General features: G+C 39.9%; 1 protein-coding gene across 4 annotated transcripts in view; it reads left to right on the top strand.

Moving 5' to 3' along the window:
* Nucleotides 1-25,617, top strand: part of ESYT2 (extended synaptotagmin 2) — a 130,144-nt gene that overhangs the window by 67,845 nt on the left and 36,682 nt on the right. For all 4 annotated transcript variants that reach the window (XM_048837635.2, XM_075125987.1, XM_048837636.2 and 1 more), the window contains exons 7-10: nucleotides 16,408-16,463; nucleotides 23,532-23,652; nucleotides 24,455-24,631; nucleotides 25,481-25,563. In XM_048837635.2, the coding sequence (XP_048693592.1) occupies nucleotides 16,408-16,463; nucleotides 23,532-23,652; nucleotides 24,455-24,631; nucleotides 25,481-25,563 (437 nt within the window). The remainder of the gene's footprint in view (nucleotides 1-16,407; nucleotides 16,464-23,531; nucleotides 23,653-24,454; nucleotides 24,632-25,480; nucleotides 25,564-25,617) is intronic.

Below are 25,617 nucleotides of genomic sequence, written 5' to 3' on the forward strand. Positions count from 1 at the left end.
ATTTAACTATTGTGACAAAGTTCCTCCTCTACCTTGGTGGGTCTTGCACTTATTAGCAGATTTGCTCACCTTGGAGCTTCAAGGCAGCCCTCAGTTTGGCCGTTTTCGTGAACCCACAGTCTAGGTCAACTCCTCCTGTGTCTGACCAGGAGTTGGGAGGTTTGGGGGGAACCCGAGCCCGCCCTTTACTCCGGGTTCCAGCCCAGGGCCCTGTGGAATGCCTCCTAGAACAGCTGTGTGACAGCTACAACTCCCTGGGCTACTTCCCCATGGCCTCCTCCCAACACCTTCTTTATTCTCACCATAGGACCTTCCTCCTGGTGTCTGATCATGCTGTACTCCTCAGTCCTCCAACAGTATGCATTCTCACTCTCAGCTCCTAGCGCCTCTTTCTCCTAGCTCCTTATACGCGTACAACAAACTGAAGTGAGCTCCTTTTTTAAACCCAGGTTTCAGAGTAACAGCCTTGTTAGTCTGTATTCACAAAAAGAAAAGGAGTACTTGTGGCACCTTAGAAAGATCTTCTATACTTTCCACAGTATGCATCCGATGAAGTGAGCTGTAGCTCACGAAAGCTTATGCTCAAATAAATTGGTTAGTCTCTAAGGTGCCACAAGTACTCCTTTTCTTTTTTTTAAACCCAGGTGCCCTGAGTAGCCTGCCTTAATTGATTCTAGCAGCTTCTTGATTAGAACACCTGCAGCCAATCAGCCTGTCTGTCTTAATTGTCTCCAGAAGGTTCCTGATTGTTCTGGAACCTTCCCTGTTACCTTACCCAGGGAAAAGGGACTTACTTAACCTGGGGCTAATATATCTGCCTTCTGTTACTCTTCTGTAGCCATCTGGCCTGACCCTGTCACACTATATATTTCACCTTTCCCTGAAAAGCTAAATTCAGCTCATCTACACCAAATGTAGAAGAATAAAATATGGTGTAATCAGTTAGTTATCCTGATTTTTTTTTAATTAGGTCTGTTTATAGTCATTCTGTAAATTCATGACAGAGTGACATGCTTCTTAAGTTCAAATTCCTTTCCCAGTCGCTCACCTTTCTGCAGCAACTAGAATAGTAGGTTATATATATTTTTAAAAAATGAAAGAAGACCGAATACAAATACATTTGCTTTTAATAGAGAAGATGCAGTTGATAGATAACATCCTTCCATTTTTATCTGTTTATTTCCTCCCTCTGGGTATAGGGCTTTACATGTATTTTTACTAAATCAAGTACTATCAGGAGAGATAGTCCACTTTGCAGTTTGGTCCTGTCCTCCTGTCTGCTACCACTTCAATTTTGGTAGTGGTGGCAAATTTGAATTTGCGTGGAATTTACAAAATTGGCTATGTGAATGGGACTCAGGTTCCTAAGACTCACACTTTTAAGGTATTTAGACATTGCTGCACTCAGTGTTACAATGCCTAAGTCTCATTTTCAGAAGGGGTTTAGACACTTAGGAGGCTAAATCTCTTTTGACAGCCAGTGGGATTTAGGCTCTTAAATGCCTAAAATCCTTTTGAAAAAGAGACTTAAGCGTTGGAACACTGAATGTAGCAATACCTAAATACCTTTGAAATCTGGACATAAGTGATTTAGGCACTTTTGAAAATTTTATCCAGGGTCACATTCATACCAAAGAGATGTCTGACAAAGAAGACTATAAAACTCTCATGCAGGATGCAGAGGGATGGGGTTAGTAGGTTGTTTGATATGTTTGAATTGGTCAACAAAAACCCTCTGGAAACATTTTTTTAAATTGTACTGGGCTACAACATTACTTACGGACACAGTATGTCACCTTTTGTTACAGAGGTGCTCCATGGAATATCTGGAAGAGCTCCACGGTCTGAGAATCATTGCAATAAATAGTATTCTTTAGAATTACATTAATTTATATCATTTAGAAAAGTAAAAGAGGTCTTTGTAATGTTTTAGCAGTATAACTTACATCTTTTAATTCATGCATTTGATAGGTTAAAGTTGGGATGGCCTAAGTGAATACTTCCAAAGTACAGGCATTACCATGGGTTAACCCTGACCATCTAAAGCTGTGTTAAGTACAACAGTCCCTGCCTACATTGAGAACTACATTGAGTTTAACATCCTGTTGGTGAATCCAATGTAATTTCCGATTCTGTGGCCTTGCATGAGCTTTGCCGGAGAGGTTGAGGCATCATTATACCTTTGCAAAAAAAAGACACAAAAACAGGAATATACATTCCATTCAGCACAACCTATTTTACCAGCCATTTAACAAAAGGAAATCTAACACATTTCTAGCTAGATTACTTAACAGAAGTTCTGAAGAGCATTTCTGATCTGTTCCCGGCAAAAGCATCACACAGACAGACAGACCCTTTGTGTCGTCTCCCCCCCCCCCCCTTGTCTCCTCATTGGTCATTTTGGTCAGGTGCCAGTGAGGTTATCTTAGCTACTTAACCCTTTACAGGTAAAAGGGTTTTGCCTCTGGCCAGGAGGGATTTTATAGTTCTGTATACAGAAAGATGGTTACCCTTCCCTTTATATTTATGACAGCATGCATTGCAAAATAGTAATCCCACAGCAGGTGTTGGCATCATTAACGTGTACTCAAAAAGTAATGAAGAGTACATTTTTCAGTTTGCCTGTGCTGTCAGTAATACCTCTGATGCATCTACACTGGAGAGCACATTTGAGGAATAATTTGTTAGCCTGATCTTATTGGTCACCAAAAGAAAAGAACCTACATATCGGGATATTACAGCTGAGAGCAATCAGACTGTCTCTTAAGTCACTTCTACCTCAGGTCAGACGGGGGAGGGGAACTATGATGGAACTATGTTATCTGAGCAAGCAAGGGTAGGCTCATTCCCTACAATTATAAATGGATGCAAATAATCTTTGGAAATAGTGTATAGAACTCGATGTTCGTGCAATAGCAATCCATGTAGCCGGGGAATAAAACACCCCTGCAATTTATCTGAGTGGGTTGAAATAACAGATGCATGCGTGGTTTGTGAAGGACAAAATAGTTACACATTTCATCAGATTATGGGGAATCCAATAATTTATCTTTTTACATCCAGTAGCAACAGGAAGTGTCAGAAATTTTGCACAAAAGCAGACAGAGAAAGGGACTTAATATCGGATGACTTTTTAATACACTAGTCAGCGCTTACTGTATGCATTTCCCCCCTTTTCCCTCATTCAGAGAGTGATAAACAAGTTAAGACCAGACAAGGTAGTTTTAACAGCACCAGCATAGCCCAGAAAACACTGGTATCTGGAATTAATTTGCCTGTCTAGAGGACTAATGGAGCCTCTGCCACTGGTACCAGACTTGTTGCAACAACCTGGGATCCTCCATATCTTCAGTCTATTCATTTAACAACATGGGGAATAGGATTCTGTGACAGCTAGAAAAAAAGTTGTTTTACATTCCAGGAAAAAGTCTATGTAGAAATGTTATAGTTGTAAATGCAAAAGGTTTTTATTGTGGATTTCAGTGTATGATATCCGTATACAGCACCAGTTGATTATATATTAGAATATTTGTTGTATCTTAAGAAAGCAGTTCTTTCATTGTCTTCAGTGAAGGTTCATCTCTCAACCATATCAGCCTACCATGTACCTGCGGAGGGCTAATCAGTTTTTACAAATGATGTCATTAAGAGGTTCTTAAAAAACCATAATAACTTGAACCCTTCAATAAGATGTCATATGCCATCTTGGGGTCTTAATTTAATGCTATTACAATTGATGAAATGTCCTTAGCCCTTTTGAACCTTTGGAGAGTTGTTCTTTATTTCAGTGATCTATAAAGACAGTATTTTTTAGAGCAGTCACTTCTGCAAGACATATGAGTGAATTACATACGTTATGGCAGATCCACCATTCCCAGTTTTTAGTTCTTTGTATGCACCCTAGGTTATTACCAAGAATGGCCTCCAATTTTCACATAAACCAGTCTATAATTTTACCGTGTTTTCCCCCCAAACATCATACTCGGGATGGTGGAGCTAAATTACATACTCTGGATTTTAGAAGCACTTTAGCCTTTCATTTAGACCAGACAAAACAATTTAGACAGTCCCAAAATTATTTATGGCTTATGAAAGGAAGAACAAGGGAAAAGCTATTTCTGTGCAAATGTTTTCAGGATGGGCTATATTATGTATTATTGAAGCTTATAAATTGAAAAGGTTACCCCTTCCTCAAGAATTTAGAACAATTCTACTAGATCAAAGGCAGCCTCTGTGGCTTCTTCTTCTGGACACTTTTCTCTAACAGAGATATATGGAGCAGCAACACAGAGTTCTGTTCACACCTTTACTAAACACTGTTCTTTCAATTTAGAATCTAGATCTGATTCAAAATTTGACAAGACAGTCCTGCCATCCTTATTTAATTGGGACTCCATGGTCCCACTATCCTGAGTCAGAGTACTGCTTATTAATTTATCCCATGAGTTGGAATACGTAGAGGACTGTTGAAGAAGAAATGAATGTTACTTACCTGTAACGGAGGTTCTTTGAGATGGACTCTGCATATTCACACTCCCCGCCTGCCTTTCCCACTACCTTGGAGTCCTACGTGCCAAAGGGCTTGGGGTTGTGGGTGAAGGAACTGAGATGGCTGGAGCCCCACACCCCTTTTAAACCCTTGCTCTGGAACACTCAATGTTCATTGAAGGGAGGGGTAAAGGAGGCGCATGAGCACTCCAATGGCTGCTGCTAACTGGAATTTTATGGTTCAGGGTGCACCGGCTGGAGCATCCCATGAGTGTGAATATGCAGAGTCGATGTTAATGAAGCTCGGTTACAGGTAAGTAACCTTCATTTTCTTAACATTTTTTATAGTTTTTATTGCTTTCCTCTGGACTCTTTCCAGTTTGTCCACTTCTTTCTTAAAGTGTCGTGCTGAAACTGGATATGCTACTCCAGCTGAGGCTTCACCTATGCCAAGTGGAGTGGAACAATTTACCTCCTGTGTCTTACATACAACACTCCCATTAATATACTCCAGTATTATACTTGCCTTTTTCGCAGCTGCATCAGATTGTGCTTCATATTCAGTTTGTGGTCTGCTGTAATCCGCAGATCATGTTCTGCAGTACTATTGCTTAGCCAATTATTTCCCATTTTGTATTTGTGCTTTTGATTTTTCCTTCCTAAATGTTGTACCTTGCACTTGTCTTTGCTGAATTTCATCTTGTTAGTTTCAGACCAGTTCTTCAATTTATCAAGGTCCTTCTAAATTCTAATCCAGTCCTCCAAAGTGGTTGCAACCCCTGCCAGCTTGGTGTCATCCTCAGATTTTATAATCCTATTTCAACTCCATCAAGTCATTAAAATATTGAATAATACCAGACTCAGATGTTTACGGCAACTGCACCTGTATTCCCCCTTCTCCGGTCCCTCAAGGGTACCCGCTCTAGGATCCAGCTCCTCAGTCATCATCTCTCTTTGATGGAGACCCTTGTCTCTCTCCCTACTGATGGGGAGTTTTCCAGGCTGCAGTTCCCTGCCTATTCCCAGCAAGCCAGAAAGCCTAAATAAGCAAACATCTGTGCTTTGCTTTCTCTTTGGAGGCGATGAACAAATGTAGTTGCCAGCAGTTATAAGTTCCCACACAGCTCTTTATAAGCAAGAACATTTATTCTTAATGTGGAAGCGTTCTAGAAGAGTAGATGAACCTACAGGCATGCTAATAAGCCTATCTGAAGTCACCCCTCCCCCAGCTGCAGGAAGGACTATGATAGGAGACAGTCCTTCAGACACCATCCAAGAGTTTTTCTGTGGTTATAAGTTCATAACAGCCTCAAGATATTTAAACTTAATTCAGTAAGGTTTTACAAAGTTACTACAGGAAATTGCCATATCTGTCACACCAAGGCTGACCCCTGTGGGTCCCCACTAGATAGGTCCTTCAACTCCTCCCGGATATAACAACATTATACTTCTCTTCAAAATTACTTACTGTCGTGCTCAGTATATATTGTAACCTTCTGTGTGCTTTTTTTCTTTGCTGTTGCACATGCTGATCCATTCAAGGTCTTATACTCCATTCATACCTGTGGCACTTGATAGAGCAGAAGTGTTCCTGGAGCTATCTGCAGTGGCACCTATGTCTTTTTTTATTCCCCCCACCCCCTCCCCGCATGGTTACAGTTAATTTAGAATCCAGCAGTGTGTGTGACTACTTAAATTACTTCCAATGTACAATATCTTTAATTTGTTACACTGAATTTCATAAAAAGAAAAGGAGTACTTGTGGCACCTTAGAGACTAACAAATTTATTTGAGCATAAGCTTTCGTGAGCTACAGCTCACTTCCTCAGATGCATTCAGTGGAAAATACAATGGGGAGATTTATATACATAAAGAACATGAAACAATGGGTGTTACCATACACACTGTAACGAGAGGGATCAGGAAAGGTGAAGCTATTACCAGCGGGGGGAGGGAGGGAGAGAGACCTTTTGTAGTGATAATCAAGGTGGGCCATTTCCAGCAGTTGACAAGAACGTCTGAGGAATGGTGTGGGGTGTGGAATAAATATGGGGAAATAGTTTACTTTGTGTAATGACCCATCCACTCCCAGTCTCTATTCAAGCCTAAGTTAATTGTATCCAGTTTGCAAATTAATTCCAGTTCAGCAGTCTCTCGTTGGAGTCTGTTTTTGAAGTCTTTTTGTTGAAGAATTGCAACTTTTAGGTCTGTAATCGAGTGACCAGAGAGATTGAAGTGTTCTTCAACTGGTTTTTGAATGTTATAATTCTTGACGTCTGATTTGTGTCCATTTATTCTTTTACGTAGAGACTGTCCAGTTTGACCAATGTACATGGCAGAGGGGCATTGCTGGCACATGATGGCATATATCACATTGGTAGATGTGCAGGTGAATGAGCCTCTGATAGTGTGGCTAATGTGATTAGGCCCTATGATGGTGTCCCCTGAATAGATATGTGAATTTCATCTGTCAACACCCTACCCATTCACCTCACTTTTCTACATGCATCATACTTTCATCAAAATCATTCTCTTAAGAGAAAATTTGGGTTGATCATTTGCAAATTTTCTGCTTCATCTGTGCACCTCTTTTTTCAGATAATAGATAAATATGTTTAATACTATCATGCCAGGTATATGTGGAAACTGGGAGCTTTCTCTACGTAATTTCCATTTTCTGAAGGCTACCTCTTTGGCTGAAGAAAACTTGGGAACTTTGCCAACTTCCATGATGATTTTGCTAGGCTGACTTTAAAGGGCACACTATGTTAAGTAGTTGAAGTTCAAAATACAGGTTTTTAAAAGTATGTTTTTTCAACACCTGAATACTATAAGTATAAGAAATATCAAATATTTAAGGTGACAAATGAAGTAGAACCTGGGAGGAAAACTATGGATTTTCTCATTTAGAGTGAATAATAGAAACAAAATGAACTATAAAGTTTTAACAGTTAGCACAGTGTACTTTGCCTTATCTTTTACTTTTACACAATAAGCCAAGGGGCACAGCGGTGGTCTTCTGTTTACTATTAGACTTCTGTACTCATTTAGAAATAATATTTAAAACATGAAGATTAATCTCTTAGCTGCTAATCACTTGGTAAAGTTCACAGTTGGTGTTGACCCAAGGTGTTGCATCAGAACAGAGACACATAATGTTATAGGTCTACAACTGAATATGGTGACTGGAGAAAAACTATACTACTAGGTTGGATTGAAAGCTTCATATGTAAAGGTTTTGCTAGTTGAAGGCTAGCTAGCTGGAACAAGCTTGTCAGTCACAACTGGGGCCCAAACACTATCTCCATTGCTTAACTAATAGAAAGATTTCTAAAAGTATGTTTTAATTTTGCTTCCATTGAAAGTCAAAGGGACTTAGGCTCCTGAATCATTTAAGCACTTTTTAATTTTTTTTTACCCATAATATGTATTGTCTCATGTCTCCCAAGACAAACCTACCATGGTGGGGAATTGTTATGACATCGTAGTGTCCTAAATGTGTTGTAAGATGGTTTGGTATTCCTTTTGCAGGCAGACTAAATGGTATTAGAAACATGTTACAGAATCACATTACAGCCCAGGAGTGAAATCCTTTCCCCATTAAAGTAAATGGCAAAATGCCTATTGACTTTGGGAGCAGGATTTCACCCTAGACCTCTTCTGTAATATAACACTATATGCTCATGTCTATGAGCACAAGATCAAACTGAGTAATGTGTTCCAGGCGCTGTTGTCTTGTAACATGATCCCCCAAACACTCTGGAATTGCCTCTGTTGCTAGATCCCATCAGTGTATATCCATTTTAAATTTATTTTATAACTAAACCTGTTCTATTGTGTGTACTAGTTATCTATTGTAGCAAAAAGTTTGTAGAGTATGTGATTCAGATACTTTACAGTTTGTCCATCGCAACACATCTTCTAGAACAGTCCCTGGCTTCTTAAGTTTCCAGATAACTATTTTTCCTATACTTGTATTAAAATGTTAACCAAGGGGCAGGTCAGTGGTCATTCAAAAATCTTGCTATATGAAGCTTTTTCACTACATTTTAGAGTAAGTTAGTTTTATTTGCTATCCTTCATTACAGAATATAGGTAAAATTTCACATCTGATTTATTTTCAAGGAAAAATTGTTAAATCGGTTTTTCAGCAGGGTCGGGGAGTTTGAAATAGGAATACATGTGATGTGGCAGTGTGCACTAGCTAATTATTACAATGTCTGAAATATTCTTGTGCAGGCCAGCAAATTGACTGAGTACCAATTTTTGTTTGTAAAGTGTATCACCTGTCTCAGTTGCAATGGGTTGTGGATAGGCTACATCCTTCTTCCAGCTGTTGGCAACATTTCACTGAGTGACAAATTCTGAACAAGATCCTTTCAGTGTCATGTTAGCTGCAGAGAAACAGCTTGTACTCTTAAGTTCAGCTAAACAAAGAGGGAATTGTGTGTGTCTTATAAACTGATGACAGAGAAGGAAATTACATTGCTGAGCAATTTTGAAGATACTGTATACTTTCTAATTTTAGACCCACCATGCTGGTTGGTTAAAAATGGTATCTCCTAAATTCAGTACTTTATTATTTTTTGGCATGACTACTAAAAGAATGAGTCTTTTTGATACTTACATTTTCCATTAAAGAGTGCCTGAGTTTGAGAAATTTATAGAGGAAAATACCAAAAGAAACCCACCACAGTAGCATGTCACTTAAAAAAGGAGTAAAAATAAAGAGGATAGTTAAATGGAAACTAAAAGGAACAGTCACAAGAATGAAAAGCCTGCAAGATGCATGGAAACTTTTAAAAAACACCATAATAGGGGCTCAAACTATATGAATATCCCAAATTAAAAACAAACAAACCAGTAAGAGGACCAAAAATCATGCCACCATGGCTAAACAACAGAATAAAAGAGGTGGTTAGAGACAAAAAGACATCTTTTAAAAATTCAAAGTCACATCCTACAGAGGAAAATAGAATCTGGCAAGTCAAGTGTAAAAATATAATTAGGCAGCCCAAAAAAGGATTTGAAGAGCAGCTAGCAAAAGATACTGAAACTGACAGCAATTTTTTTTTTAAAGTACAACAGAAGCAGGAAGCCTGCCAAACAATCAGTGGGGCCAGTGGACAATCAAGGTGCTAAAGGAGCATTCAAGAAAGACATGGCTGTTGTGGAGAAGCTAAATGAGTTCTTTGCATCGATCTTCACTGAACCATTCTTTTTAGGTGAAAAATCTGAGGAACAGTCCCAGACTGAGATGTCAAAAGAGAAGGTTTTGGAACTAATTGATAAATTAAACAGTAATAAGTCACCAGGACCAGATGGTATTCACGCAAGAGTTCTGAAGGAACTCAAATATGAAACTGCAGAACTATTAACTGTGATATGTAACCTATTGCTTAAATCAGCCTCTGTACTAGGTGACTGTTGGATAGCTAAAGTAATGTTGATTGTTTTAAAAGGATCCAGAGGCGCTCCTGGCAATCACAGGCCAGTAAACCTAACTTCAATATCTGGCAAATTGGTTGACTATAGTAAACAACAGAATTATCAGACACGTAGGTGAACAGGTTATGTTGTGGATGAGTCAACATGGCCTTTGTAAAGGGAAATCCTGCTTCACCAAAATATTAGATTTCTATGAGAGGGTCAACAAACATGTGGACGAGTGTGATCCAGTGGATATAATGTACATGGACTTCCAGAAACCCTTTGACAAGGTCCCTCACCAAAGGCTCTTAAGCAAAGTAGGCAGCCATGGGATAAGAAGGAGGGTCCTCTCATGGATCAGTAACTGGTAGGAATAAATGGTCAGTTTTTACAGTAGAGAGTGGTAAACAGTGAGGTTCCCAAAGGATCTGTAGTGGGACCAGTGCTGTTAAATATATTCATAAATTACCTGGAAAATGGTAGACAATGAGGTGGAAAAATTTGCAGACAATACAAAATTACTCAAGATAATTAAATCCACAGCTGGCTGCGAAGAGCTAGAAAGGGATCTCACATAACTGGGTGACTGGGCAACAAAATGGCAAATGAAATTCTGTATTTATAAGTGCAAAGTAATGCAGGTTGGAAAAGATAATACTGACGATACACACAAAATGATGGGGTTTAAATTAGCTGCTACCATGTAAGAAAGAGGTTGTGGAATCATCATGGATAGTTCTCTGAAAACATCTGCTTAAAGTGCAGCAGCAGTCAAAAAAACTAACAGAATGTTAGCATCCATTAGGAAAGGGATAGATAATAAGACAGAAAAGATCATATTGCCACTATATAAATCCATGCTATGCCCACACCTCAAAAAGATATATTAGAATTGGGAAAAGTGCAGAGAAGGGCAACAAAAATTATTAGGAGTATGGAGCAGCTTCCATATGAGGAGAAATTAAGAAGACTGGGATTGTTCATCTTAGAAAAGAGATGGCTAAAGGGAGATATGATAGAGGTCTATAAAATCATGAATGGGTATTCCTGAGGGAATTCTGTGCTAAAAAGTTAAAAATTCTGTGCACAATATTTTAAAATTCTGCAAAATTTGTCAATAAATATATGTGGAGGCTCCAGCGTGGCAGTGGGGAGCACAGGCCACTGGCTGCGCAGAGGTGGGAGATCACCCTGCAGCTCCCCCCTCCCCACCCCACCCCGGGACACGGACTCAGTGGTGAGGCTGCACCCTACCCTGACACAGTGCAAGGGCTGGGCCTGCCCCAGAAACACCCTGGGGCCTTGCCCCTCTATGCCAGGCGCACCAGGTGTGGGCAGGCAGTTTCAGCCTGGCAGGACCCAAGTGTGGAGGGGCTTAGTATGGGGGGATCCAAGTGTGGGTGAGAAGGTACTGTGTGGGGCAATCTGGGTGCAGGCAGCTTAGTGGGGGTTCAGGTGTTGGGTTGGGGATCTGGATGCACAGTGGCTCATTTTGCGGGGTTCATAGAATCATAGAATACCAGGGTTGGAAGGGACCTCAGGAGGTCATCTAGTCCAACCCCCTGCTCAAAGCAGGACCAATCCCCAACTAAATCATCCCAGCTGGGTTCTGTGTGCAGGGACAATGGGACTGTGCAGGGGGGTCCAGGTGAAGGTGGTTGGGTCTCAGCAGGGGGAGTCTGGGTGTGGGGGGTCTGTAACTCAGCAGGAGAGGGGGCGTCTGGGTGTGGGGGACTCAGCGGTGGGGTCCAGGTGCTGGGTGAGTAGGGCTTGGTGGGGTGGGGATCCAGATGTAGGTGGCTTGTCAGGATGGTCCAGGTGCATAGGGGTTGGGGCTCATCAGGTTGGGGGTTCAAGTGCAGGGGGTAGGGTTTGGTCTTGGTGCAGGGATGGGGGTTCAGATGCAGCAGGGAGAGGCTGGGGGGTGGGGCTTGGTGAGGTGGGGGTGCAGGGGCAGGTCCGGATGCAGGGGGGTGGGTCTGACCCAGCACTGGCTGGGGCATCCCCAGCCCCGACCCCCTAAGCTGCAGTGATTTACCTCTCCAACAGCTGCTTCGGGCACCAAAAAAGGTGTGCCTGCACTGCGGGGGAGGGGCACGTGACTGATCTTGCAGCTTCCCTTTGCTTCCCTGTCAAAAAGTTATTATTCTGCGGGGAAGCAAAGAAATCTGCAGGGAACATTGAATTCTGCAGCCTGCAATGGTGCAGAATTCCCCCAGGAGGAGTATTATATGTAGGAGAAAAGGCATAGTTCATATGGATAGAAAATAAGCATAACAGAAAGCACCAAATGGCATAAAAATAAAATCTTTTAAAATCATTTAGCATAAACATTTGACCTATAACCTCTATTAAATGTGTGATGCCATTATGAACATTTTTTCTTAGGGTAAGTGACTCTTGCCTTTTTCAGATTTTTCTGGGGTTTAGTCCCAGTGCAATCCACCCATTGGTTAATTCTTTTAAAAATTAAGGAATGACAGTCATGTAATAAAGTGGACGTTTAATATTAAACATTAAGATGCAGCAATTGTACACTGTATTAGTCTAAGTCGTGCTGTATTTAATAGATTCAGAATATGACCTATAAAAATTTAGTAACCATTAGGGTTATACTAGTAGTCTCCTAAGCATGATTTTGATTCTATATTTATTACATTCAGAGCTCGTTTGATAGTGAACGATATTTGAATGAAAAATATGTTTAGAATTAGGCCCCAGTCCTGCAAACATTTACAACAGAGTAGCTTTACACAGACCAGTAATCCCACTGAACTTTATGGGGCCACTTGTGCATAAATTTACTCACCTGTGTGCATGTTTGCAGGATTGTGGCCTAAGTGCATGTAATGGTCATAATAAGGCACTGGAGAAAAAAGTCTCACTGTAGTAATTGATGAATAACTGTACTGTAGTCTTGTGGCTACTATTCATTTTAGTTACCATATCTTTCTATAGCAAGCACACTCTAGTGGTTAAAGTACAGGAGTGGGAATCAGGATATGCTCTAGTTATTTGTCTTGTCATAGACTTAATGTGTAACACAGCACAAGTCATGTACTCTCTCTGCCTAGTTTTTCCCACATATAAAATTACAATTATTCATTATAAATTTTTCTTTTCGTCTTGGCATACAAGAATTCCTTTACTCATCTGCTTAGCTCTTTGCATTTTTAGGTTCATATAAGCAAGAGTTTTACAAGAGTATGTACTTATGCAGTATCCCATGAACCTACAGAAGAAAAGATAACTACTTTCCATTATTATATTTTGACACAAGGCACAATTAATCCTAAACTCACTGCCACATAACGTCATTGAGGTCAGGATCCTAGTAAGATTCACAAAAGGAGTTAAGTATTTAAATAAACAATAAGAACATCTACATTTATATAGTAAAAAATAAAAAGGCATGTAAATCTCAAGCTAGATCTAGGGAAGAACTTCTCCCATGGGGGTAATGCATGCCACAAAGAGGTCCATGCATGGGGGGGTAGCAGGTCAGCCTGATAGCCAGTTGGCCTAGTGCAGTGGTTCTCAAACTTTTGTATTGGTGACCCCTTTCACACAACAAACCTCTGAGTGTGACCCCCCCACTTAGAAATTAAAAACACTTTTTTAATATTTAACACTGTTATAAATGCTGGAGGTAAAGGGCGGTTTGGGGTGGAGCCTGACAGCTGCGACCCCCATGTAATAACCTTGTGACCTCTTAAGGGGTCACGACCCCCAGTTTGAGAGTCCCTGGCCTAGTGGTCAGGCAGTGGCTCCACAGTTCTTTCTGGTCTGGTCATTCTAGACAGGGCTCTGGCTGATTCGTGTGTGGCAGGCCTCAATTCCTTCTGAGTAGTTCTTCTATTCCCCTTAGGGTTCTGTCACAATAGAGGTACAGCAGAGTAAGGTAGGTTTCAGAGTAGCAGCCGTGTTAGTCTGTATCTGCAAAAAGAAAAGGAGGACTTGTGGCATCTTAGAGACGAACAAATTTTTTTGAGCATAAGCTTTCGTGAGCTACAGCTCATTTCATCGGATGCGTTCAGTGGAAAATACAGTAGGGAGATTTATATACACAGAGAACATGAAACAATGGGTGTTACCATACACACTGTAATGAGAGTGATCAGGAAAGGTGAGCTAGTACCAGCAGGAGAGGGAGGGGTGGGGGAAGCCTTTTGTAGTGTTAATCAAGGTGGGCCGTTTCCAGTAGTTGACAAGAACGTCTGAGGAACAGCGGGGGTGGTGGTGGGGGGAATAAACATGGGGAAATATTTTTACTTTGTGTAATGACCCATCCACTCCCAGTCTTTATTCAAGCCTAAGTCGATTGTATCCAGTTTGCAAATTAATTCCAGTTCAGCAGTCTCTTGTTGGAGTCTGTTTTTGAAGTTTTTTTGTTGTAATATTGCCACTTTTAGGTCTGTAATCGAGTAACCAAAGAGATTGAAGTGTTCTCCAACTGGTTATTTCCCCATGTTTATTCCTCCACCCCCACCTCCGCTGTTCCTCAGAGGTTCTTGTCAACCGCTGGAAATGGCCCACCTTGATTATCACTACAAAAGGTTTTTTCCCCCCACTCTCCTGCTGGTAATAACTCACCTTACCTGATCACTCTCATTACAGTGTGTATGGTAACACCCATTGTTTCATGTTCTCTGTGTATATAAATCTCCCCACTGTATTTTCCACTGAATGCATCCGATCAAGTGAGCTGTAGCTCACAAAAGCTTATGCTCAAAAAAATTTGTTAGTCTCTAAGTTGCCACAAGTCCTCCTTTTCTTTTTGCAGAGTAAGGAAGTAAGCTCTACTGGGTCCCTCCCAACCTAGGGCCCTATAGGGGCATTACAGTGTTTGGACTACTTGCTGGTCCACCCCAAGTTATACTCTCCGCCTTCCCCGCCCGGTCACTTCCTACCAGGCTGTGGCTCCTCTGGGGCATTGTCATGGGCTCAGGAATATCAGGTTAGTCTGTCAGTGGGACAAGACAGTCTACTCAGTTTACAACTCCCAAAGAAGAGAGAGCTGAATCTGGATCATCACGTCCAGAGTAGCTTTGGGAATGCTGCAGCCAGTCCTTTCACAGCTCCAGGCTCCTTTCACAGCTTCACAGTCTCACTTCCTGGTGCTGTTACCCACTCAATTTAGAGCACCAGAGTCCTTTTAATTATCCCTCCCTCCTCCCTAGCCCAGTACTGTTCTATGCTGTGCTCGGGTTTAGTATGCAATCTGCAAACTCCATCACAAAGGTTCACCTTGTAAATTGAGGTGGTGCATTTACAAACATTGTTCAAGTATGTCACTAGCCAACTGAGAAGGAGAGATACTAACAAATAGAGCAGAAAGCCTGAAGAGATGTGGAATTCACTTTCTGAACATAGTTTTCAAGAACCTCAGGTTTATGAGAGATTTTTTCATAATGTCCAGTGGATTACAGTAGAATCTCAGAGTTACGAAGACCAGAGTTAAGAACTGACCAGTTGACCACACACCTCATTTGGAACCAGAAATACACAATCAGGCAGCAGCAGAGAGGAGGTGGGGGGAAGCAAAGACAGTACAGTATTGTGTTAAACTTAAACTACTAAAAAAAAGGGAAAGCAGCATTTTTCTTCTGCATAGTAAAGTTTCAAAGCTGTATTAAGTCAGTGTTCGGTTGTAAACTTTTGAATGACCCATAACGTTTTGTTCAGAGTTACGAACAACTCCCTTCCCGAGTTGTTTAGTTATTCATAACTCTGAGGTTCTACTGTAAAGTAAAAATATAAAGGGTAGGTTTTTATTATCTAGAAGTAAATAAAAAGTGACGCCTGACTCCAGTAATAGGTTATAGTTGATATTGAGTCCACTGAGGAAACTTGTTTTATTTGTAGACACAATGCTGTTGTCTTTCATTAGTCACTTTGTTAAGAAGTATGTGCAGAGTGAACGTATGAATATTTGACCAAAGGAGAAAACCACTGATTATAGGACCAACCTTATTTCACAGGAGGGTCACAGAAATCTAAGCACAACCTTATGTGGGCCAAACAGATTCTACATACTTTAATAAGATTTAAAGTCACCTGCATTGATTTATATTTTAAGTTCAGCTTGTTTTGTATGTATTTAGATAGAAGCAACCTATGTATAATGTTGTCTATTTACACAAGCGTACACTAAAATGATGTAAACATGACGACAAAATGCTAATGAATTGGCTGTTATAGTGTGTTGAAGCGGGCCATGGGCCTTATGGAATGCTCTGGTGGGCTGCAGGTTGGGCACCCTGGGTTATAGTAATATGTTGTTGGTTTGGCATGTCTAGAACCCTCCTGATACTGTATGTGTACAGTTGATATTTAGAGATTAATGATAGGATCAGTGTGTTTTTTAGTTTAAAAACAATAGCTTCCTGGAAGCTAGCCATCAGCTTTCCACCCATCAAAATGCTGGATTGTCAGCTTTGTTTCTTCAGCACTGGGAACAACTTTTTATTTTTTTTCTCCTGTTTACAGCTTCTGGAAATTAATTGGACAGGACTGACCAATCTTCTGGATGTTCCAGGACTGAAGTAAGCATAATAAAAGTCATCATGTCTGTTTTGCCTCCTTGTCCATCTCTTCAAAAAAAAAGTGTGTGTGTGGAAGGGGCAGAAAGTTAGAAAATCTAAATATCCTGGTTCGATCTGAAACCAACTAAATATGTAGGTTAAATGTCTTATGGCCCATTGCCACTTAATATTCCATTTAGAGTATGTAGAAATTATATAACAATGACGATTTAATGATAAAAAATATATTAGTATAAGAAAGGATCGTGTCTAGAATAGCTGGTTGAAAATTTTCCAGCAAAACAGTTTTCAGTCACTTTATTCACAGGACTGGGATCCCGAACTGCCCACATGGAATGCTGCTGGGAAGCTGGGCAGCTGATCCAGGAGGCAGGAACCAGGGCAGCTGGCAAACTGAAAAAATCCATTTTGGTATTCCTGAAATTGAATTTTTCTTGCCTTTCCTTCCTATGAAAAATTGTGATTGAAAATTTTTGCAGAATGGAAAATTCTGTTCCTTATAAGCTCTCGTGTCTAGTAAGCTACTACTATTGTGTGTATATGTGTGAAACAGCAATATGCCTTCAAAGGCTTGAAACCTCCCATTCACTTCAGTGGGAGAAAGAATTTTAAAAAAAAATAAAGAAAAGTATTTATATGAATTTCAGTTACTGAGGTTTAAAATAATCCATGATTATGGTCTTCCTGTTTAAAATTCAGTAATATGGGGGGAAAGGGTATTCTCATAGCAGTTAGTTTCAAAGGTGTTCATGATTATTTTTTCCTCAATTTGAAGTGTTCAATTTCCTTCCTTTCAAAACTTTCTTGGGACCCTGCACTGTATTAAGTGGTGACGAAATGAAGTGATGATGGAATATTGCTTTATATTTGAAAACAGAAGAAACACGTTGACCTGCGTTTCATGACTCTTTGTGATATTAATGGATAAAAATTCTTCATGAAATAAAGAATTGGTAGAGGGGGGAAAATGTTGTGATATAAAGGCTTTGATACTAACTAGGATAATACCATGAATTCCTTCACATTAAAGTTATCCATGTTTAGTCAGCGCTTTAAACTGTTGTAATATTGGAGCAAAGACTAATGAGAAGAATGAGTTTGACTCAGACATTTGGGATCAAATTAGAAGACTGGCAGGCCAATCACAAAAGCCAAAATTATCAAACTTCAGTCTGATACCGGAAAATAAGATGCTTAAACTCTCAAGTGTTACTTGATTCCAGAATCGTTTTGGTAACCTTGGATGAAGGAATGAGATGAAAATCCTTTATTACTCAAAATGTATGACTAAAACGTCACTTAAAGATATTTGAAGTTGTTGTGTGAAATCCCAACTGAATAAATTGAAATTAGAATTGCATTAATAAATTAGGATAATGGTTGCCTAACTGCTTTTGTGTATGGCCCACTTAAGACTGACTCTTTGAGGAAAAAGAAAAGGAGTACTTGTGGCACCTTAGAGACTAACAAATTTATTTGAGCGTAAGCTTTCGTGAGCTACGATGAAGTGAGCTATAGCTCACAAAAGCTTATGCTCAAATAAATTTGTTAGTCTCTAAGGTGCCACAAGTACTCCTTTTCTTTTTGCGAATACAGACTAACACGGCTGCTACTCTGAAACCTCTCTTTGAGGAAAGAAGTCCTCTTGGTGAAAGAGAAAATTATGTACTTCTAGAATATAGCCTTTGAGTAATCTTTTGCTGTTGTCAGCTAATAAAACTGATTAAGATATCAGCAACATTTAGGCCCACTAGACTTTAGAGATTCTTATCTCTCTCTAGATATATATTGTTTGCTTGGATGTAAATGTAAATAAAGCTGTGTAAGTTTGCCAAAGTCAAAAACTCAGTAACAGTTACCATAGCACCCTCAATTTGGCCACTCATCTACATAATGTGTGCAACGTGGGCGAGGTGTAGTTGCTGTGGAAACTAAAACTGATTTGACTTGTGTTTACTTTCACCGGTAACACTTTAGTGCTGTATTGGCATTTATTTTCTTTGATTTGGGAAGATGGACGTTCAAAACAGATCTATTTTAGCTATTGTAACCAGTGGTAAATAAGATGTTGCTGCTTGCAAGGAAGGACATAAAATCTCCCATTGATCATCTAATTCGTGCTTGTGGCTCTTGCAGTTATAGCAGCTGTTTAGCATTTTTGTTTAAATGAAGAGAAAATAATTTTATTTTGAGACAATATTTGAAGTGTTTGTCTTAAGTAATAACTTTAGCTTTTTATCCCTAAATTGCCCCAACATTTTTTGTCACATGCTAGCAGGGATTAGGACTAACTTTGATGCTCCTTTTCTGCAATGCGTAAGGGGTGCATTACTTGAGAGTTTCTTGAATTTCAGGGGAAACTTGTATTATTTGAAACTGGAAGGAAACTTATTTGAAACGGATAAAAAAAAATATCGGATTTTACAGAATATAATTAACTTATGATAAAAATGGTCACAAGACCTCACAGAAGCCATGAGCTTAGTAGAATTCAATGTTTACATGGGTACAGAATACCCACAGTTATGTTAGATAGGATCGTAAGAACTTTGTAATGTGACATAAACATTGATACTTCAGGGCACTAGTGAACCATTTAACTGGCAGGGATTAGGAGAACACTTCACTTTTGGGCAAAATATTCCATAATTGTCCAGTATGTGTTTTCTTGCACCACCCTGAAGCATCTGGTAGGGAGCTGGATGGATCACTGGTCTGATGCAATTTTTCAATTCTTATGTTCCTATAGCAGTGCTTGCCATTAAGAAGTCAGTTGTTTTCTAACGGGTGCCATAGTTACCAGAGTTATTTCTTATTTGAGGTGTAGGAGGAAACTGAGGAATTACAGATATAAATGGTGTGTGGTGTCCGACTGCTAACAAATAACTGACTTAGTAGCAACTACTGTACATCAGCCTTCTGTACAAAGTTGAAAATGTTTTAGTAAACCAGTGGTATTTTCTCTATAGTCTGCAGCAATGTAACATTTAGAAGAAAATAGTTCTTTCTTGAGAGAAGACTTGGTAGCATTTTCGCTTTACTAGACACAGCTCGTCTTGGAGTGAAAAAATGTAGCAATTCCAGTTTTGTCACAGTCCAGCAGTCCCAAACTCAGGATGGTAAATATTTGAGGTTAACTGGTAAAGCTCCACCCATTCCAATAAGCTTTGTAACCACAGGCTCCTGCTGCTGTCTCATTATATGTTTATTTTGCTGGTTTTCACTTGAGCTGTAAAACCTATCATTATTGGCTAATGTGTCACAAATATCTAGTTTTAGGCTTTTTACTTGCCATATTTTGATTCCTCTATTTGACTCCATGCACCCACTAAAGATAAAAACATTTTCCTGGGACTTTAAAATATTTTGAAGACCCAAAAATATCAGCTGAGTATTTTGGTGAGAAAAATTTGACACTACCAGTTTCATTAAGTGACCAACTTCTAGGGCTTGGAAGTGGAGTTTCAGGGAAGGTTTGGGAGTGGTGCCTTCTGACAGTTGCATGTTTCCCTCAGCTAACATGCTTGTTCAGAGATGCATGGGAGTCAGGAGGAGGAGGCCTTCAAAGCAAATTTGTAGCATTCATGTTCAATACCTATTTTAGTTACCCAGTGGTCAAACTACAGGTAACTTGTTGATTCTGTTATCAGCCTCTGTTTTCAGAGATTTATCACATACCAGCAAATACTCTCCCCAAAATGAAACTTTAATATGCTTCGATGCAACATTTCCATCCTACATGTTTCTCTACATAAGTGTTTATTCATGTGTTAAAAATGTTGGTTTACTGCCTAAAAACATTTTAAACTTTCAGCTAACTCAAAACTGGTTTAGTCAGTTTTAAAAAACAAACAAACAAACAAAAATCAAAGAAAAGACAATAATATGAAAAGGAGTTTAAATATCCAGGAACTGTAGTGCCTTTGTAACCCACACACCTCTCGGGTGTGTTGCTGTGTCCCATCTAGTGGCACTCAGACTGCTTAAAGATTAAACAGCCGTAGCTAAGAGGCACGTTTTAGCTCATGCAGTAGAAGCTCATGCATTTAGCTCCAGAGGTCCCAGGTTCTATCCCACCCGCCAACAAGTGTCATCGGTGTTACACCTAGGTACTGTTTTCTCTCTTCTGATAAAATAAAACTTTCTGACAGTGCAACTTGCATTTGGATTTGAATGTGTCGTCAAAACTCTGTGCAGTTCTGAGGGATATATGTGTAGGAGTAGGTGTGTTTTGTGCTAGTGAAGGATGGCAAGAACAATGTAAGATAGTGGTGACCAAGCTGACCACTGTAGTATGTGTGCATCCAGAGAGCAGTAGGTGAGTGCTGTTTTATTACAGCAAGGTGCATATTTTAGTAGAGACCCAAATTGGGGCACAAAATATATCTTGTGATTAGGGCCTTGTCAACACTTGAGAGTAGCCCCAGTTCAGCAGTTGGTGGGGTCTGGGCTGTACTCTTCTTGTGCTGACAAGGGGGGAACCAAGAATTCACCTATTAGTTAGTTCAATCAGTGCAAACGCTGGCTTGCCCTTGTCGACACTTAGCAGTCAGCACTTGTTCCGCTATACCAATTGCTGAATCAGGGTTACACCTGAGTGCAGAAAAGAGCTTAAACAAATTGTCCATGCTGTATGTCCTGTTGTGAGTATTCCAGAACATTTGCTGTTATTTATTATCCTAAGTCCTGTCTACACTGAAATTTCAAAATAGCACCTTTAAAATGTGTGGCTTCACTGGCAAAATCAAATCCGCAGTTCACCACTGGCACAGCTGAACCAGCTTTAGCAATAATTGAAGCTGTTATTTAGAGAGGGCTCAGGTATGTTTCACTATGTTATCTAACTGTGGTTACTAACTCCTAAACCTCCCTACGGTGCTGCTACCGCTCACACTGTACCAGTAGTGAAATACCTGTCCAATTTTTACAAGTGTAGACAGTACAACCAGACAGTGTTGTTTCTCTAGAAAAGTGCTAATGTTTCAGAGCTCAGTTTAGACCCTATCTTAATATTTTTCTCATTGGCATTGCTCAGGAGAAATAAGATTTTGTTAATGATTCCTAACGAGTATGATTTTAGTGTCCTCCTCTCCATAGTGTGACACTAATTCTCTGTTCGCTGCAGGCTATACTTCATTCTCACCGCACACGTTTTTTCTTTGTGCATTTTGTTTTTAATTTAAACCCTCCTAATTTCTTTGAATGCATGCAAAAAGATAGCTTGTTTTGTAACAGTACAACACAGCCTAGCTTTCCAAAGCAGAGTTGAATGATTAAAATAATTACATTTAAAAACTAAAATGCATAACAGTGAACATCTGCTTCATCAATATATAATGGAGGTAACAGACCTTATACTTTATTCAGTAGCCTTTTTTTCTGAATGATGACGGTGAGAGGCCCTACTGGGTCAGACCAAAGGTCCATCTAGCTCAGTATCCTGTCTTCCGATAGTGGCCAGTGCCAGGTGCTCCAGAGGGAATGAACAGAACAGGTAATCATCAAGTGATCCATCCCCAGTCGCTCATTCCCAGCTTCTAGCAAACAGAGGCTAGGGACACCATTGATGGCTCCATGAATTTATCTGGTTCTTTTTTGAACCCTGTTATGGTCTTGGCCTTTACAACATCCTCTAAGGAGTTCCACAGGTGCATTGTGTGAAGAAATACTTCCTTTTATTTGTTTTAAACCTGCTGCTTATTAATTTCATTTGGTGACCCCTAGTTCTTGTGTTATGAGAAGTAGTAAACAACACTTCCTTATCTACTTTCTCTATAGCAGTCATGATTTTATGGACCTCAATCATATCTCCCCTTAGCCATCTCTTTTCCAAGCTGAAAAGTCCCAGTCTTATTAATCTCTCCTCATACGGAAGCCATTCCATACCCCTGGATTAATTACACTTGTTGAGGGAAAAGCAGAATGTACAGCAAGAGAATTCTAGGCCTTTCCATTATTTTACATCTGCTGCTTCCACCTGGTGGCCTTTTGGGGTGAAAATGCTGGGTGGCTTAAAATTAAGGCTACAATTTAGTAACGGGTATTTTTAGTAAAAGTCATGGACAGGTCACAGGCAATAAACAAAAATTCATGGCTAAGACCTGTCCATGACTTATATTAAAAATACCTGTGATTAAATCGGGGGGGGGGGGGCACTTCTAGGGAGGGGGAGGTGCCCAGGGCCAGCAGTACCAGTAACTGGTCCACGGCTGGTCTGACCAGTTGCCTGGGGACCGCTGCCGGGGCCAATGGACCACAGCTGCCAGGGCTGCTGATCGCAGCTGCTTCCGCCGGCTGCCCCCCAGGGTCTGCAGCCGGGAGCCACGGACCACGGCTGTGCCGGCTGTCCCAGGACCACTGCCGGGGGCCACTGGAGCTGCGGCTGGTGTGGCTGTCCCCAGGGTTCACCCTGAGTAGCTCGTCCCAGAGTCAGCTGCTTGGGTAGTCCTGGGGTCAGCCTCACTGACCTGCAGAAGTCACAGAGGTTGTGGAAAGTCATGGAATCCATGACTTCTACAACCTCCGTGACAGACATGAAGCCCTACTTAAAATCCAAATAAATTAGAGGGAAAAAAATCTATACAATTTCCACAGAAGAAAATGTGCCTTGTAGCCAAAAAAAATTGGCACATACACATGCAGCTTAATTGGTGAACAATGTAAACAAAATGTTGATTGGTACAAAGTTTCTGTACAGTGCCATGCAAGAAAGAGGAAAAACCACACCTCTCTGTCCTTATCTCCTCTGCACAGAATACGCAGACATGTTATTTCTATGCTGTAAGATGTAAAGCCCACTCCCTTCTCACTGAGGATTTTGCCCATATACCTGAAAACTTCAGTAATGACTCAAAACCTACTGGCTTAAAGTAGTCTTACTACAGCATTTTTGCTTATTGTCCTGTAGTATGTTAGTACTTTAAGGATAATTCTAGATCTGCTAAGAACTTCTATTCTGAAGAAGATTGCAAGGTGTCATGCTCAAGCAACTACAGTACGTTAATGTCTCATGAACATGTCCTTAAGATCTTTTATCTTGTTAATTAATTGATATTTTTTATCCAACAGTGGTTTATCAGATACCATAATATTGGATATAATATCCAACTACTTGGTGCTTCCAAATCGAATCACAGTTCCTCTTGTGAGTGAAGTACAGATTGCCCAATTGCGGTTCCCTGTACCAAAGGTAAGCACTTTTTGTAGTATAAAGTAAATTGGTATTAATATATCAATTGAGTATAGTATTGATGTTTTTCAAAATATACGTGTGTGTGTGTGTATACAACATTACAACTTACTCTGAATGCAGCCATATTGTTTATATTGACGTTCCATTAATTAGTAGTTTATAAAGTGTTTATAAATGATAGCTGTAAGTGTGACCCCAAATCCATTACCGTCTGCGTTGGCAGAACCTTTTCCTCCACTAACCAAAGAGTATGGTTAGCGGTTTAGACCAAAGCCCCAGATGGGTATTTTTATTTAAAAAATTAAAATTAACTATTTAATTTTAGATGTTAGCATTTGTGGACAGGTGTGGTGCTGCAGGGACGCTCTGCCTTAATTTCCCCCAACAGGTTGTCACTAAGTTTAGCACAGTTTTAATTAATTGAACAGCCACTCCGCCTCCAGCCCCTTCCCTCCCTTCTGAGGGTTCTCCTTAAAAAGGCCCATCACAGATATATTTGGTCACCTCTTCCCCTTAAAGGAGCCAGCAACTCTGTGACACCTGTGTTTACAAAAAGTGCCATTAGCATTTTAATTACCTTGTCTCTGAAGACCTCAACTGAAGAAAGTCAGATACTGTAGATTAAAGTTATTACTATAAAAATGTTTGGAAATACAAACTAGTAGTACTCAACATTAAATACAAATATAGTCTCAAAATAGTGATGGAATGTTTTTAAAGGATTTACAGAAACTGGTTTTGAGACTGTTAATGATGTATATTTCTAGATCATGAAGTAAACACTTCTTCATTTTCTCAGGGTGTTCTAAGGATACACTTTATTGAAGCTCAGGATCTGGAAGGGAAAGATACTTACCTAAAGGGAATGGTCAAGGGAAAGTCAGACCCTTATGGAATCATTCGTGTTGGCAACCAAATCTTCCAAAGCAAGGTCATCAAAGAAAATCTCAATCCAAAGTGGAATGAAGTGTATGAGGTACAATCTGCCAGAGTTTGCGTTGCACAGTTTAAAATAGTTTTCCAATATGAGTCACTTTGTTCTGGTCAGTGGAAAATATTAGGGAGATTTCGCAGATAAACTTCTGAATGTGTCTCCTGCTAAAATCCCAGTTACTGATACATAAAGGTCTATTGATTTAAGGTGTAGCTTTCTTTAGTCTGGGATTAATCCCAGTATTTCTGAAGATAAATTCTAGACATGCTATCAAAACATTAACATGTGTAGTATGAATGTCAGAGTGGGCTAGATCCATCCCATTCTTTTCAGGGAAGATCTGTCATTAAATTTTGCCATCATCACACATAAATCAAGAGATTTTTATCACATTTAACAGAAAAATAGAATATTAAATCAAATCACAGTGCAGTAGCATACATATTTCCACCTACAGGAACATGGATATACAGTTAATTAAAATAAGTGAGTCTTTCTAAAGCCAGGAAGTGCTGTGTTAAGTCTAAAACTTCATCCTAGTCTGTTAACTCTAGATAATGCTACTGATACATTATAATGCATCTAGTTTTCAGCATTTGCATGCTAAAATCACTTTAAAATAGTTGACTTGGTCCCCAAATTCAGATTAAATATTTATTATTTATGTATTATCATTGCTTTGTGTGGTGACAAATGCACAGTGGTTCATTTATTTAATTGGGGATTGGTCCTGCTTTGAGCAGGGGGTTGGACTAGATGACCTCCTGAGGTCCCTTCCAACCCTGATATTCTATGATTCTATGATTCATAATGTTTCACAAATGTTTTGCTATAGTAATAATGACTAGGTAATCTCATCCGTCTATCTGCTAATAACTACTATACTCCTAGGCCTTAGTGTATGAAAATCCCGGACAGGAGCTGGAGATTGAGCTCTTTGATGAAGATCCAGACAAAGATGACTTTCTGGGAAGGTAAATAATACAACAGGAATATCTATTGTTAAATACGGCCAAAGAAATGAAATG

This window comes from Caretta caretta, chromosome 2, assembly GCF_965140235.1.
Source record: "Caretta caretta isolate rCarCar2 chromosome 2, rCarCar1.hap1, whole genome shotgun sequence".
Taxonomy (NCBI): domain Eukaryota; kingdom Metazoa; phylum Chordata; order Testudines; family Cheloniidae; genus Caretta; species Caretta caretta.